General features: G+C 35.2%; 1 protein-coding gene across 1 annotated transcript in view; it reads right to left on the bottom strand.

Moving 5' to 3' along the window:
* The window catches only part of LOC117672410 (chloride channel protein C-like), a 69,620-nt gene that overhangs the window by 26,181 nt on the left and 25,022 nt on the right, over positions 1 to 18,417 (bottom strand). The window contains exons 11-13 of the mRNA XM_034429043.2: positions 17,903 to 18,074; positions 16,781 to 16,952; positions 3,108 to 3,274 (exon numbers count right to left, since the gene is read on the bottom strand). Of these exons, the coding sequence (XP_034284934.2) occupies positions 3,108 to 3,274; positions 16,781 to 16,952; positions 17,903 to 18,074 (511 nt within the window). The remainder of the gene's footprint in view (positions 1 to 3,107; positions 3,275 to 16,780; positions 16,953 to 17,902; positions 18,075 to 18,417) is intronic.

Below are 18,417 nucleotides of genomic sequence, written 5' to 3'. Positions count from 1 at the left end.
TGCATTTATAAATAGACCTGTTGTTGTTTTTTAAATAAACCAGCTGTATCAGTGTCTGCCTCATCACAGTGGGATTATCTGGTTGTTTTTAAGTAGAAAACCTCAGTAATTTCTTTTGTCTGCCAGCTGGTGACTAGATATTGGAACAGCCTTAACTAATTAGTAGAGTGTCCCATCCAATAACTAGATTCATTGTGTCTACCACCTGCAAACTACTGCATCTGAGATCAATGAACCTTGTTTCTGGCACATAGAAACTATTCAACCTCTGTTTTTCTCCCCAGCAGGAAGTCAGTTGCTCTCTGCACATTATCTATAATAGCCCGAAAAAGAACGGAGGGTATATAAGCACTCCATAAGCCTGAAACAAAATATATGAACTCCATATGTTGCTCTCTTGAGCTTTGTTCTGCAAAGTGCATGGATATGGAAGAGATTTTATTTCATGAAGCTTATCAGAAATGGGAAACTTAAAAGTCAGTACGGTAGGAGGGAGTGTTTTAATACAATGCAAATACCCATAAAGAATAGCAGTTTTTGCTACAGTATCTGCTGAGCTTTTGCTCTTGTATTGTACAAGTACTAAGAAGAAATGTTCTTGGTCCTTCCTTTAGTGGATTGGATAAAAAGTAGACATGAAACCCATGGGCAGAAGAAAAAAGGATATAGGGCTTAATGTATTATGTGAAGGATGGTATAGATAGGCAGATCCCAACCAAAGATAGTCAGGGTTCAGCAAGTGGGCTGTGGAAATTAATTAATGAATTAATTAGTTAAATAAGTTGTATCATAACCAACCTAAAGTATAATATGAAATAGTAATGCTCAACTTCGTTCAGTTTCTTTTATCATTCATTTCAGTTATATGTACATATGCATGTGTACTGCTATATGCTTCTCATATATTGCATGATGGAAAAGTAGAGAAAATTGCCATTATGCTAGTGATATTAAATTGCCTTCTAAAATGTATTGTAAAATGTTCTCTCATATCTGGAGAATGTAGCTATTAATAACTTTAAGAAACAAGATATGGAATTTTTAAAAAAATGTTGTTAACTTGAGTTGTACTCTGCTCTTCAATAAGATTCATAGGGCAATTCATCATCATATTAGAATCCCCAAAATTTAAAAGTAAGCAATATGATTGTTTGATAAGCAACTTCTGGGATTTATTATATCACAACTAAAATATGACAGCCATTTCTTTTGTCTTATTTTTTATTTTTGATCTCATGAGATTGCCAAAATGTACAACCTCTTACCTTAGATCTACACACTTCTCTCAAACTCACTGGAAAAAAAAAATACCCATGTCACCCTAGAAAAATTGGAATTATTTCAGATATAATTTACATTTCTATACACTAATTCCATCAATTAAAAATATGCATACATTCCAATTTTCAAAGTCCATATTAGCATTGTGGAAAAGGAAATTTGAAAAGATCAAGTATGCAATAAAAATCAACTATTCAATATAATGCCATCCTGTTTTTAACTTAAAACTATGTGCAATGGCTACAGCATGCTCAGAATTCTTGGCTTCAACTTTATCAGCTCATCAGCTTTATGTGATGTGGCAGGCAGAAACCTCCAGTGAAAGCTTTGACAGAAGTAATGTTAAACTAGAACAGACTAAGCATCAGACTTACTCAAGTCTTTAACTGACCTTATCGCATTAAAGTGCTAGATGTAAGATATTTTCTCTTGAAGTGAACAGGGTTTTATAAAAGCAAGAAGCTCTGCCAAGTTGGGGGTGTGTTCAAGAACTCTTGCCCTTATTAAAAAGCACTTCCTGGCACCTAGCAACTCTGAGCATTCTAGCCTGCTAGTTTATAACTAGAAATGCAACATAAGTAGAAGTCAAAGAGCACCCTTTTTACTTACATTCATCTCAATCAGCCAAAATCTAAAACATAAAAGCCCATGTGATCAGAAATAAATATTTGCACACAAAAGTGAATAACTACACTATGCAATAAGAAAAACAGTCTTTCTTGTTCATTGTTTATTAATGGAAAGCATACTCAACATTTGAGACTTTCAATCTGGGGAATCAGTCAAACTTGGCTGAAAACAAACCATGATGAATACATTGCCTTTTTCTCATCTCAGAGTACAAAGAGACAGCAGTTCAACGTATAGCTATTCCACAAAAGAGCAGAGAGACAGAAGAACATATATGTTCCCATTCCTCCTCAAAAAAAAAGTTAGTGTGCCATCATTCATTACATTCTAAGTCACTTTTAATTATAACACTGCAGCCATTATGGATATGTGATTACAAAAAACATGGGAATAGAAGGACAAGATACTATTCAAGGCCAATAAAGTCTTGGCCACTCAATTATAGCCTTCTAACTGGCAGCTGCAACCCATTGGAATGTGTTACAGGGGACCTGAACATAGGACTTGAGTGAATGGTCTTAAATCAGGACAGGCAATAGACCTAAATGAACTTGAACAGCTTGCTGTTTGGTGGAGCAGATTGATGGAAGATAAGAAAAGGTCTATGAATTTACAGTCACTTGAAATTGGGCACCAAGAGTGAGACTGGGGGCATATTTCCCCCTTTCCTTAATCATCTGGCCCTAATCTTCTGCCACAGGCTTACCTAGAAATGTCTTCAGTGGGAGATGGAATAGCAGCCAGATTGTCCCCAACTGTAGTGGGAAAGAGAGTTGTTGCCATCTAGATTTGAAAAAGTAGGGGTAGATGGCTTGCAATATTATATTGTAGGACTAATTCTTAATATTGTATGTTTGAGTGAATGGTACTATTGTATGCTGAGAGAAGGCCCAGTGAAAGGTATTTCCAACAGCAGGCCCTGTGTGCATTCTGGTTGGGTTGGAGTTTCCCATTTAGGTACTGTATATGGGCATGGAGATATTAGGTAGCTTCAGCAAGATGTAAGCATAGATAATTATATCTTTGAGGCTATGGCAAAGAACATTGATGGGCCATTGCAGGAGAAGAAAAACGTCCACTATCATACTGATTTCTGACCCACCCTATCCTAACAGGAACACCACCCATTGTATGATGATTTGATCCACCACTTTCCCAGATTTCATTTAAAATTTATGGGGGAAAAAACCACTCACCCATTTTTATTCTGGTAGACAAATGGTTCAACATCTAGATATGGTATGCTTTTTAATTTCAGTAAAGAACTGTACAAAGACATGTTAAACCAGTCACCAACCATTTTTGCTAACATGACAGCCAGCATGATGAGTAACAAGGATTGTACATCATTTGTGATTTCTACCTAAATGTGGAGGGAAAAGAAAGAATATATTACTAGAAAATAAATGTATCAATGATATCAATCAAGCCTTTAAAACTGAGTTATAATTACAATACGGTCTTTAAATAATTACCATTAAATAAACTTTGGCACATAGTATTTTTTTTACACCAGATTTCTTTTCTAATGATTTTCTGCCTGACAAAGTATTGTTTTATTTAATTCTATAGAGAAGCCCGCAAATTGTACCTTTGACCTTTCACTTGAAAAGCATGGACTCTACACTGAGCATGGCTGGCAAAGTAGGAAGATATCACTTAAAAGTTCAACTCCAGCAACCACTATAGATAGCGTCTCCAATTATTTGTTTCTACCTGTAAAAGTGATAGATACTTTTCAAGTTTTGTGTTAAGATTAGTCAATTACAGCTACAAAGCTGGTTCCCCTCTTTATTATTTCAATGCACATGAATCAATTCACTGGCAGTAGCATCACCAACTATCAGAGATAATAACAGCTGCTATCAAGTAGGAGCTCTTAAACTAATATAGACTTCATTAGGAAAGAGCTGTGAGCAATATCATCTAAGTTTCAACATCTTAATAGTAAGTAGAAGATAGAAGGCATCATTATCTCATAAACTGCAGTTTTATTCATGGGCAGAAAAACATATAATTATTTCTCTTGTGTAACATTCTTCTATAAAACAAAGAGCAGCTTCAGATTATTTAAATTTCCCTGAAATTGGAACAAAGTGAAAAATGAAGTCAATCGTCCCCTTGCCATCTTAATTGCCATCCTAATCCAAATCAGGAAGAGCCATTGCTGCCTTTAATTGTTCATCAAAAGAAAAATAAACAATGAGAGATCCTACTCTGATGCTCCCATCAGTTTTGCCTTGTGACATGCATGACTTTGTCGCTTAACACCATATTTAGGTGAAAATCTAACATTTCTATTAATAGCTTTAGATGCTATTCAATAAAATAATCATGCACCTTTATGATATTAGGTGCATATCAATGTATTAGGCTCAAGGAACCAAGAACAACATGATGAATAATTGCTCAGAGAAGTTTATTACTGTTAACCCATAGACAGGAATCTTGCCAAACTAAAGCACACTTCACATAATTATCACACATATACTGTGAAGATTTAGGGAGGATCTTTCCTAGGCCTCTTTCTAAATGCCAAGGACTGATATGCCTCTTAGCTGTTTGGGATGCCCTCCCTCCTGCAACTCAGAACCAGATTCTGCAACAACATGCAACTGTTACAATTCTGGGATTATATCTTGATTCACAGCAACCCTATTAAATAGAAAATATAGAGCTAGTATGATGGTCTGACATTGGTTTAACCTTTTCCCCCCACTCCTTGACACCTACCCAGAATCTCAGAACAATTCTCTAGGAAACCCTTCCTCCAATATAATATTCTACTATGGATTTTAGTCATCCAGAGGAAAAATCAGAAAATAGTGCGTTCAACTAAATGTACTTAAAAACGTATACATAATCAGGAGTTGTGCCTTCTCAAGCTTCCTGATAAACTAATGATTCAAAATATATTTAATATGTATTCCAAAAAAAAAAATCAGACTTAGTAGTGAATGAATGTTAAAAAAAAAACCAACCTACAATTGAAAAGACAGAGAATCCCTGCATAGTATTTTCTGACCTTCTCTACAGTCTTACTTCTTGAATATGCATTTCTATGCACGTTCAATAGACAAAGGCTGATTGTACATGATGTTAAGTCCTATTTGACATAGTCATGTGGATTTTTAAAAAATAAGGATGGGACAACTTGATCAGGAATTTTATTGCACAGGGAAGGGGATTTATGCTTTTCTTCCTGTACTGCAATCTTAATCAGTCAAGTTCCTTTTGGAAATGAAAGGTTAATTTCTTTGCACTAAATAACAATTTCTGGGGGGATTTCAACCAAGTCTACAGGGCCAATAGAATAATCTAATTATCCCTTCTCTCAGGGCCTATCATAATTCCAATTCTATATGCATCTTCCCAATCTTAGTCTCAGGTTTCAAGTGCCTATACCAAATGCTTAATTGGGATTCTCATTGTTTTAAAATTACGTCCTAGTGCTTCTTCTTTTTCTTTTCCCCTGCAAGCATACCATCTTTTTTAAAAGTACAAACATTCTTTCTGGACAGGAATCCCAAACTCAGCAAAGTTTGAAGAAACTAGTTAAAGCAACTTTTGGAAGCACATTAGTGGTGCAAGAGGAAGTGTGTGTGGGGGGGGCAGTGCCTCCCTCCTATAGTAGCTGGGAAAGGTATCTTGCCCTTCCTGCCCTCTGATAAGCAGAAATGAGGCAAGAGGAAGTGGCCAACAAGCATGCAGACAGCATTTAGGGGCTTGAGTGTGACTGAGATTGCTACAGAGATTTTATTCTTGCCTGAACAAAGAGAGATTTTATTTACCAAAACATAATATATAAAAGCTAAATTGATTGAACAAACCCTGATTTATCAAAGAAAGAGTTGATCTGAAAAGCTGTTCCAAATCCATTTATTTATGTCGCATTTCCCCAATTGTTGTGATGCATTTCTATGCCAGTTGATTTTTCATTATTTGGAATATATTGTCAGTTAAGAGAAAATAATAAACAAACAAACAAATAAACAAACAAACAAACAAACAAATAAATAAATAAATAAATAAATAAATAAATATTCCTCTGGATATCCCTCACTCAATAATTTAATATGTTTTTTTTTCCTTTGGGGCTTAGAAGATTGCTCCCATAATGGTGAGCACTGCTTCATCCCCATTTATTCTATTGGGGATCTATTACTTTGGATTCTGACAAACAAAATGTGTTCTAGGAAGAAGAGCAAACATTTTTCTCTGCACCATATTGAATTTTTTAAGTACCTTCTTTTTTTCCCCTAAACTTCAAATGTGGTTACCATATTATGACTGTTGGGTATAATTATAGCTTTAGTTGAGGTAATAATTTAATTAAAAATGAATAAAACACATGTTTGATTTTAGTATATGTTTCCTTAACATTGGAAGGGGTAAGTCTAATCAGTAAACCCATGATTCTGGAAAAATGTTACATAAAATTACTAAACTGTTTTAGGTAGATATGCTTTCCTATGAAATTATATCTTTTTTGTTTTCTTGTTCACAAAAACTGAACAGTTCCATTTTAAAGTTGTGCTGGTTTGTGCTGAACACAGCCAGAAAAGCACTTAATGTCACCAACAGATGTTTTGCTTTGCTTTTTTTGCAGCAGATGGAAGCTTTTTCTTTTTTCTTTCCCAGGAGGAAATGCCAACAGGGTTGTGATCCAGCCATGACATCAAACTGTGACAGTTTACTCCTGAGTATCAAACTTTTATCACTGCTATGCGATCTTGCCATAGACTGCAGATATTTATGACACCAGATGTACTACTGTTATACAGACACGAGTATTGATATCCTGCTTCTGTCAATCCTAGGTTTTATTCTATATATATTCATGCTTAGTAAAAGAATAAACTCTTCTGTACTTTACCACAGTAACAATGCCAGAGAAAGGTTTATCACTTTCTGAGTTAGTTTTTGTCATTGCTTGTCACTATTTGGACATAAATAATATGAATCCATCTGCAATATCTATGGAAGTTGAAAATTGTACCAGGTGAAAATATAAATCAAGATTTTTTACCTGTAGAAATGACTTCCCTATTATTAAACTCTCTCTTGTTGAATCTCTCTCTTCAGAAACTCAGAATCCTCCAAAATCCTAGAGCAGTGTTTCAACCTTGGCCACTTTAAGAGGGATGGACTTCAACTTCCAGAATTCTCCAGCCAGCTTTAGTTGAAGCCCACCCCTCTTCAAGTGGTGAAAGTTGAGAAACTGCCTTAAAGCAATGCCAGTCAGAGCTCCTGACAGGATCTCACTTGTTAATTTCAAAGGTGGAGGGAAACTAAGAAATCCATAGCATGAGGTCAGGTGAAATCCTGCAGGTATAGAAGAATCTAATCACCCAGAAGTAGTAACTTCAAAATTATACCATGACAATCCACTTTTGTGTAATTGTCAAAAAGCCCACATAAACATAACTGAAATGTTTAAATCAGCCTGGGTGCCAAATAAAAAGACACCCAAAGTGGATAGACACTGCTGTATTATTGGGAAGAAAGTGAAACTTTCATAAGCAGATGTGGCATAGAAAAATAAAGGTTACAAGAACATCTGGTTTCAAAGAAGGAAGAAGAGTTTCACCTAGATATTCAAAAATGGAATGTGAAAAGTATGAATCAAATAAAACTTGAAATTCTAAATTAGTTGTTTCAGAAATAAATGAATATAAATGAATGAAAACAGACCTGATACATGATTACCTGATGATAGAAATAGATAAAGGAATGGAGAAATGGATTGGCAATTGTGTTTAAAAATAGCATCACTATTTTTAAACACAACTATAACCCAACACAGGTATAACCCAACATATAAGAGGATCCATTAGAATTAATGGATATCCAATGAACATCGATTTTACACACACACACACACAAAATTGTAATATGTGCTCAATCAAGAAAAGATGGAGTACTATTAATCAGTGATTGGTTAGCAAAAGTTAGAAAATTGAGATAACTGGAATCACTGGAACATTTGGACTGAGTATTGAAATAAGGAAGGAGAAAGTTATGGGGATTTCTGAAGAGATTATTTGTTTATTGCCAAAGCCTACTTCAAGCAAAATAAACTCAGGTTCTACAAAGGCACACCAGCAGATGCAAACACTGGAATCAAATCAAATACATAATGGATAACAGAAGATGAGTAAATGCAATCCTATCAGACAAAGCACTTCCAAGTACAAACTATAGAACAGACAATAAATTGTGTTAAATATATCAAGTTACACTTAGAAAAATAATGAAAGGAGCAGGACGAGTGGAATAATGTAAATCAGGATATAGGATGAATATAAAGAAGATATTAAGTATACTTACCTAATGTGCAAAAGACCATGAGAAGAGCTAAGATATACTGTTATGAAAGCTGAAGCAAGAATATTATCAAAATTTCAAAGCAAATCCAAATGGCTTTTGGAATAGGTTATTGTGATTACCAAAAAAAGATAGAAGAGTAAAAAGATAAGCAATATAGAATTTTAAAATTAAGCTAATTGAAGTAATAAACAAACAAGCACAATAAGCTCTACAAATAAAGATCAATAAACAGTACCTCAATCAAGAATACCAACAAATGAAGGATAATAACAAGAAAAGAAAAATGAGAATTATTTTTAAGATCAGAGAAATATTCAAATAGCCACAGTGGAATTACTTGGAGTAATCATGAAAGAGACCCAAAAGAGGCAAATTAGATTAAAGGAAGATGGAAAACCATAATTAAAAGCATTATAAAATAAGAGAAACATTTGAGAGAAAAAGGAGTTCGAGAACCTATTCCTTTAGAGTGACTATATAACTTCATTTTCTCCTGCAGCTTTAAAGTGCTAACAGTTACATGTCAACATAGAACAAGAATGTGGCAAATTGTAAGAGGTGATTAATAAAGGAAGAACAGAGTACTACTGACCTGTGATTGGAATGTAAAAGTTTGAAAATGGAGACATCTGGAATCATTGGATAAGATCAATTACAGTATATACCTATGCTGAAGAAGCAAGATGCAAAAGAATATGTTTAATTTACCAAAGGATCACACTAATTCTTTGTGAAAGCAAAGTTTTGTTTAAGATCAAAGAAGAGCCATACATGGTAAAAGACAGTAGCAAATTAACCAACAGACATGAAATCAAATAGGTAACATTAAAACAAGATTGTGGAGAGACCATGAGATCATGAAGAATAGACTTGCATGTGTTTTATAGACTTTGTCTAAGATTTAGGTTGTTTAGATCATGTTAGAATGTGACATATATTAAAACTAATGGAAGTGCTTGAACATCTGCTTATTCCTCTGAGGAACCTTCAACATCAACAAAAACTGCAATAAGATCTACACTTCGTGAAATTAGAAAATTTGAATTGGTTTAGAATAAGGAAAGGAATAAGACAAGAATTCATATGGTACCCATAATTGTCAAATTGATGTATTATAAGAATGGAATTAGTGACAACTGAAATGAAAACAAGAGAGTAAGGCATGAACTACAGTATTTCAGATAAGCAGATGGCACCACTTAGTTACCTAAAATTATAGAAGACTTAGAAAAGTTTATTATAAAATAAATATGAAAATACATCTGGATTAATAGTAAGAAAATTAAGATCCGCCACCATATGGATGGTGAAAAAGATAAATATGTAGATGGTTTTCTTGGGTTCAAGAATAGATAAAGATAAAAAAATATACTGGAGAAGAAAAGGGAAGATTAATCCTAGGGAGGAAAGACAATGTAGATAAGATGATGAAGAATAAGGATATTGACAACTCATGATTTAATTAGGGCATCCGTCGGAACTCTGACAAATATTTTTATGATTAGAAATATCAGAATATATAAAGCAAAGATGTTCCATTGGTAATATATGACTATAAATGTTAAATAACTGAGACAGATCAAGAAAAAACACATAGTTGCTATTAACTATGCTACAGATTGGAAACAGTAACATGGGCTGCAAAATTAGCTAGTCTATGTCCTGTACCAAATAAAACCGACTGCTCTTTTGAAGCTAAGATCAGGCAGCAGGTCATATGAAACAAGACAGAATAGAAACATATATTGGTAAGGTTGAGGGAAGTAGAAGATATGATGATAGACAATGTGGACTAGAGAAAAATAGAAGATATGATGATAATGTGGACTGATAGGACCAAGAGAAGATTACCACCAGATACAGCTGAGATGGTAGATATTGGTCCATGCTGTCCAAAAGAATAAGGCATGCTAGGCTTATATCCCTGTTCCCACAAATGTCTGTTTGTGCTTCTCATTCTTTGTCTCTATATTATTGAGTCTGATTCTTTTTAAATGCTTCCTGGCACACCTATATTCCTATATTTTCTGTTTATGTCCTCTTTTTGTTTTGCTACTTCTGCACAAGTTCATAGGTTGCTAGTTCTCTTTAGCTTCTTCACAGAAGAATATAATAAGTTTCATAAACCATTCACACTGCACTTCTAACAAAGCTCAAGGGAAATAGTAAAATGCTGCTACATTTTTAGTAGTAATTTAAGCAGCAATCCATACAGCTGCAGGACTACATCCCACAGGAAAGTGGTGATAATCTACTAGTACAGATGGCAGTAACTGGATTTAGATGATAAAATAGAATGAGGAGCAAATGAGCTGGAGAAAAACATTGTAAATCTCAAGAGCCAAATATATTTGCAGCCAAAAATAACAGCTGGGAAATTGGCCTTCTTTGCACAAGAGAAAATCAAGTGTCAGTTGGCAAGTAATCTTCACTTTCTCTTGCAATAGTTCTGCTGTTGTACTGAGACAGATTGAGAATAAAATATTATACTTTTAAAAAGACATCATAAAGCCAATGGGACTGGTTTCTGAGCAGAAGTGTAGCATACTCCTAAATTCTTTCTATAGAAATAGTTAACTTATTTTAAAAGTCTACTAGCAACTGTCCTCACAATGAGTAAGCTTAAAACTGTGATTAAAGCATGATAAAGGAAGGTAATGGATTGCACACATTTTGTAAATCTTTTGGCTTTATATATCATGCAAGCACAGCTCTACACTACTTAGCGTTATAATATACCAGAGATTTAAACATCCCATCAAATTAAATTGAAAGGAAATATCTTTTTGTTGAATTTTGGGGCACAGAAGCTAAAGTATGATAAAGCTTAGAAGTGGTAAGCATTATAGAACTGCAGGCACTAGATGTTTTAATTTACCATCTTTAATTCAATATGCATCTGAACAAATAATGAAGATAAGCTGTATTCTTGCCAAGGAAATCTTCCAGACTAGCCTCACAAAGTCACTGCTATGGCAATATAAGACCTGTCTGCAATAGTGATTTAGTGCCATAGCAAGACCTGAGTTATGCTATAAATTACTACTCTGGAAGGCTTCTGGAAAAGCCCTGAGTGATCACAGGTTTTTTTTTCCCTTCATATGTTTGTTTTCACACAAAGGGAAAAAAGTGAGTCAGGGGATGATTTCAAGGACATTGGCAGGGAATAACCTACACTTCCTGCATTATATTTAAGGTACCTTTGTAACGGATTAGATAATGGGAATAAACAAGATCTAACTGAACGGGCCGCATGATTTAACCAAAAGCTAAATCTCCCTTTAAAAAGCAATTCCTATAAAATCAGATTTATGGAAAGTGTATGAAACAGTAAATATTCTTTTTTCTTTCATGTTATTGCACTAATAACAGAAGGAGGTGTTTTTATTTTGTAGATAAAGATAAAACACCATCAGTCCAGTGGTGAAATCCAATTTTTTTTACTACCGGTTCTGTGGACGTGGCTTGGTGGGCATGGCAGGGGAAGGATACTGCAAAATCCCCATTCCCTCCCCACTCTGGAGCCAGCCAGAGGTGGTATTTGCCGGTTCTCCAAACTACTCAAAATTTCTGCTACCGGTTCTCCAGAACCTGTCAGAACCTGCTGGATTTCACTCTTGCATCAGTCTCTGTAAATGTAGCTGAGCAATTTTTATACATTCTAACTAGTGGTTAGAATTTTTTTACTACCGGTTCTGTGGATGTGGCTTGGTGGGCGCGTGGCATTGCTTGGTGGGCGTGGCTTGGTGGGCATGGCAGGGAAGGATACTGTAAAATCTCCATTCCCACCCCACTCCAGGGAAAGGTTACTGCAAAATCCCCATTTCCTCCCGATCAGCTGGGATTTGGGAGGCAGAGAATAGATGGGGGTGGGGCCAGTCAGAATTTTTACTACCAGTTCTCCGAACTACTCAAAATTTTCGCTACAGGTTCTCCAGAACTGGTCAGAACTTGCTGAAACCCACCTCTGATTCTCACAAACAAACAAGTTTGACACTATTATCCATGGTATACTAAACAGAGGTGAATCTCCTCTAGAACACTGATGCTTAAATCCTTAGATAGTCAATTCATATGACCTGTTAGGTCAAGGAATGTCCATTTATTCCAGAATATAGTGGCTGATAATTTTCAGAATTACCAGAACATCCATTTCCTCATCTGAAGCATATGGTCTTCTAGTCAACTTCCTGCTTAAATAGGAAATCCTATACCATTTCAGACAAATAGCTGTCCAATCTCTTCTTACAAACCTCCAGCGTAGGAACATCCGCAACTTCTGGAGACAAGCCGTTCATGATTAATAGTTTTAACTGTCAGGAAATTTCTCCTTAGTTCTAGGTTGCTTCTCTCCTTGATCAGTTTCCATCAATTGCTTCTTATCCTGCTTTCAGATGCTTTGGAGAATAGGTTGACCCCGTCTTCTTTGTGGCAACACCTTAGATATTGGAACACTGCTATCATGTCACCCCTAGTCCTTCTTTAAATTAAACCCAGTTTAATGACTTTCATTAATACCCAGTTCCTGCAACTGTTCTTCATATGTTTTAGCCTTCAGCCCCTAATCATCTTTATTACTCTTCTCTGTACTCTTACATGTGAGACGAGTGATATTAAAAGATTTAAGACTATCTTAAGGTTTAAACAAATCCAATGAATTTTTAACAAAATATACTCGCAAAATGATAACGGATTTGTAATTTGCCTTATACGTAACCTGCATAACTACCTTCTCCCCCCCATCTTGCTTCATTTTTAATTAAATCTTACATCAGTTATAAGTCATAAGTCATAAGTTTTATTTGTCAAGCATATATAAGATAACAGGTAAAAGTATAAACATAATTTGAATACATTGAAAGAGTAAGTAAAGAGGAATATTAGGATAGGGACGGTAGGCATGCTGGTGCACTTATGCACGCCACTTACAGACCTCTTAGGAATGGGGTGAGGTCAACAGTAGATAGTTTAAGGTTAAAGTTTTGGGGCTTTGGGGAAGAAACTACAGAGTCAGGTAGTGCATTCCAGGCATTGACCACTCTTACTGAAGTCATATTTTCTGCAATCGAGTTTGGAACAGTTTACCTTGAGTTTGTATCTATTATTTGTTCGTGTATTGTTGTGGTTGAAGCTGGAGTAGTCATTGACAGGAAGAACATTGTGGTTAACCAAAAAGTTATTACTCCAAACATCTGATGAAATAAACTATACTTTATGAAAGCTTCTGTCTTTTAATAAAATTTGTTAATTTGAAGACTTCTTCTGATTCAGAGCTCCTACAGTTATTATCTGACTTATCCCACTGCACAAAACTTTGAAGTAGTCTGTCTGGTTATACTTCAGTATACTAAGCAAAAACAGCCAATTGTAGCTTATTTAACAAAAATTAGGTAAATATCCATGGCGGATATCATAATGAAGCAGGTATCCAAACAATGAAATGATGCAGAGATGGAACCCATTTCATTGAATAGAAAAAAGAAAGAAAATAGAGAAAAATTTGGATTAATTTAATAACAATAGATGAGGGAAGAGAACAAAAAAACCATGGATAAATATATAGTATATCTTAAGTCTATTATCAGAATACTTTAAAGTTGCTATTTACTGATTTCTATCCTTCATTTAGGAGGTTGAGGCTGGGTATATCATTAGAAACATAAATGTTTATTTGTTATTTATTATTTCTTTGTTTACTTATTTATTTACTTATTTATTTATTTGATTCTTTCTCTTTTTTACTTTGTAAGTAAATCAAGGCAGTGACCATACATAATGCCCCTCTTCTATTTTGCACAACAACCCTGTGTGGTGGGTTGGTCTGAGAAAGCGTGACTGGCCCAAAGTTACCCACTGGGTTTCATGCCTATGGCAAGACTAGAATTCAATCTCCTGGTTTCTAGGCCAGCACCTTAACCATTGCATCAAACTCATTGATTACTGTGGAAATAGGTGATATAAGTGTGTATTAGAAGAGACAAAGCAAGAATTAATAGGTACTAAATTAATATGGACGAGTGGTGGGTTCCTCCCGGTTCGGCCCGGTTCCGCCGAGCCGGTAGCGGTGACGATATGATGTCACCGAACCGGTTCTGCCCCCCACCCCCCGCATTATTCTTACCTTTTATTTCGTCCCACCCCCAATTTATTGCTGCCTCCTGAGTCCCAGCTGATGGCTAGAGGGAAAAAAACTGTTTAAACTCTTGCTGTGGGGCTTCAAAGGGCCGCCCTACAGCTGATCAGTGTTAAAAGAAAACAAATGAGTAGACCGGTCCCTGCAAAAATACATGAGTAGACCGGTGCCTGCAAAAATAAATGGGTAGATCGGTACAGCTCTGCAAGCAGTTAAAAGCCTGGTAGACAAATACCTCTGCTAAATCCTAAAGAATTGTCACATGACCATCAAGCCACGCCCACAAAATAAGCCACGCCCACAGAACCGGTAGTAAAAAAATTTAGAACACACCCCTGATATGGACTAAATATAAAAATAAGTGCCCAGTGCAAAAGATCTACATTGAGATAGTTTGGTTGCATAGAAAGAATAAATGTGAAAACAGAACATGAAGGGAGAATGAATGGATCAAGAGAAAAAAGATTGAGAAAATTGTAGCTGGATTCTCAAAAGAGTTTTTTTTTAAAAAAGTATGAACTGTTTTTTAATCTAGATAGAAAGAAAGTTTCTAAGAATAGGAAAATATGGAGGTAAAATAACAAATGGAACTGATGTAAACTAGGTTTAGCTATATCTGTTTCTTACCTCATGCTTTAATTCTTTGGCTTTTCTGAACTTTGCACATGTTTACCCCAAAACAGCAATAACATAAAAGTTATGTATTTATATAGGAAACAAAGTCCATAAGAGTTATCAACAATTGACCCTTTAAGAAGTGTACAAGCAACATTTTTTATTCCAAGGGTTCCACAAATAGAATGAAAAGATACATTCCCACACACATTCATACATAGTACATGCACACCTCTTCCTTTACATCCATCCATGCATTGCTTATTCGTACCTCATATTTCTCCACCTCGCATAGTCTCTGAGAGACTATGCAAAAAACCAAAACAAACATTTCAAAATTATTTTGGAATCTATCAGACAAAGAAATGTGTGCATTTACAGTTTAGTTTTTCAGCTATGTTATTGCACTGTTCAAGTCCTTTTACTCTTGTCAAAAATATATGATGCCTGTATTTACTTTGGAAGGACATGAACTGAACTTCTACTTCCCAGTCTAAAGAAAAAGACTCACAAGTGTTATAATCGCCATCTAGAGGGACTACATGTGCAATGCTAGGGTGCCAGAGTGAATACTAGCAGTTCCTTTATGCTGCTGCTGTCCTTTTCTAATTCTATGGATATTGATTTTTTTCTGACCTTTTCGTAGGAATTCAGTTGCACTGAACATAACATTCCACAAAGCTTCTGAACAATGTTTCAGATAAAGGTTTCGTTTTGCTCTTCAGATATTTTATTTCCAGAAAAATGATATTAAGACTAAGGTTTCGATTGTCTTAAAGTCAAAATAGATCTTTGGTTATTTCATTGGTAGGATATAAGTAGTCCAGGATGAATAATATTTATATTCTATTTCAAAAGAACATTGATAACATAATTGCTATATAAAAAGCATTTTATTATTGGGAAGTCAATGCCTTCTAGGTTTAGATTTTTTCAAAGGAGAGGAATACATCTTGGAGACTTATTTGTTTGAATTTAGATCTGGTGTCAAAATCAGGGACTGAAAAAAGTTGATCTATTGGCTCTTCAGACCCAAGAAGCAGCTTTCTTAAGAACTAAATCTATAAAGATGATGAATCTGATAACCAAGAATTTGTTTCCCATCCCCTCAGGTCTAAAATGCCACATGTCATCTAAGTCTTATGCCTTCTCCCCAAATTTCCTATAATATCTCTATATATAATGCCTGGTCAAAAGTATAGAAACATTTATCTGGTAACTAATTATCAGTTTCTTTAAGTAATGTGATATTCCTCAAATCCTAGCATTTGGTCAGAATTTAGGGCAGTTCTAAACATCATCAACCAGATTAGGAAAATCTGAATGCCAGTGGTATTAAAGCCTCACCTTAAAAGATATGCTTATTCTAAAGTGACATTGTATTGTTTTGTGTATGTTTTTATATTTTATACTATACTTAATGTAGTTTTCCATTATTGCACTGCCTAGGGAGGCAATTTGTGAAAGTCAATATTGTATATAAACATAAGATATAAAAAAAGAACTATTACAGACCTGTGGGCATAACTTTCTCTTTACATCAAACAGTTATACTTCACCCAATTAGCAACATCTGGATGAATCCAGTAAGTCTCTCATTATCCCTTCCCAGCATAGCAAAATCTTCCAAACTTTCTTATGAAAAAAACCTTCTTCAGGGCAAAAATCTAATGATTCCAGCCACTCATTCCCACACTCTTAGTCTCCCAGTCAGGCAACACCTCATCAAATGCTCTTTTGATCCAAGGCTTTTGATCAAACATCTCTTCCTACAAGTTATCTTAAACATACCATGATGACTGTAAGGGATATTGTTAGTCTTGAAACACCACTGAAAAAGGAAGCTGCTCCAATTGCAGCAAACAATCCAGGGTCTATCCATGCATGACTTTCATCAGTCTGAATTCCAAAAATGGAAACTAATACCAAACCAACAATTCTCCCATATAAAGCTCCAGTGTATCTGCAAAAGAAAAAAGAGAAAGAGAATTCTGCACTGAAAATGCTTCACATTGTGCCTATTTGATGATAAATTATTATTTTTTTATAATGAGAAAATTTGGGTTATAGTTTTATGGATGGGAATACAAGATTCTCATGTTTAATTTAGTAACAAAGCAATTGAAGGGTGGCTCTTGACTAACTTTGACTGAAGTGATTAGAGCACCAGGAATGCTATGGGTTTAATTGGGACATTAAAAAAAATATTAAACAGTCTGTGGCTAACCATTTCTTTATTGTTGCCAAGAAAATTATATGAATAAATCCAGGTAGTAACTAGGAGTCATGCTTAAATCAATGAATTAATATTTGTAAATATTTTATATTTTATTGCACAATAATTCCCCTAAAAGTGTTATGGGTATTCACAGCCCAGGCTGCTTTTTTCCCCAAAAAATTATGAAAGCGGCATTGTGCTGTAAGTTCTGCTTCTTTAGGACATATATGTGATGTCTCAAAGCACATATCAAACAGCTGGGGCTTTGGAGTTCAACAATGTTGACATTGCTTTCATCATATTGACTGATTTGGCTGTCTCTGCAAATGCCACTAAAAAGTGTCCTGATCATTCCATAACTACAATTAAGTTACAAAGGAACTTCTCCCACAGGGTTGTTCAGGAAGCAGAAGCAATGAATGACATTATGGAAAGGTGTGTGTAACAAAACATGTATGCAGCTCAAAAACAGCCTCAAAAGAAATATTTGAAATGTTGAAATGTTGAAAATAAGATGGGGAAAATCTTTTTTGTAATAGGAGAAAACTTTACGGAAGTTAAAGGACAGGTGTTAGCACCATTTAAATCTTGAGCAGAAATTAAGTGTCTCTTTAATCTTTGTGCCATATCCCCAGTTTGCTTTTTAGCAAAGATGACAGCATCCCACAGCAGCAGAAAATGAATAGCATACTTACAGCATAGGTATAACCAAGCCACTTGCAACAGCAGAGCCTGCAGTCAAGCAGGACAACAAGAAATAGAGAAGAAGTGCCATAAAAAGAGAGGGATATCCAAATTCCTCATGAGTCCCACGTCTGAATAAGTACATGATTCCTTTCATACCATTTTCTGCCAGGAGGACAGCAGCTTTAAATTTGAATGGAGAGAGACAGAAGAGAGAAGAGTTCATAATCTAGATTTGTAAAACACACAGACACAAAGATATGCACCACATTCATTATGGTTCCCCCTCTTTTCTCTTTAGTTCATCATGTTCAGTAAAATACCATCGACACAAATTGTTGTACACTGTTGTTGCTATTGTTACTATTATTGCAATGATCTATGTTTTCTCTCAAAAGGATGCTAATAGAATATCAGAATAACAGAGTTGGAAGGGACCTTGGAGGTCTTCTAGTCCAACCCGCTGTTTAAGCAGGAAATCCTATACTATTTTAGACAAATGATTGTCCAATCTCTTCTTAAAAAC

This window comes from Pantherophis guttatus, chromosome 3 (genome assembly GCF_059756535.1).
Source record: "Pantherophis guttatus breed Tessera chromosome 3, ASM5975653v1, whole genome shotgun sequence".
Lineage (NCBI taxonomy): Eukaryota > Metazoa > Chordata > Lepidosauria > Squamata > Colubridae > Pantherophis > Pantherophis guttatus.
This window is presented reverse-complemented; position numbering and strand designations above follow the sequence as displayed.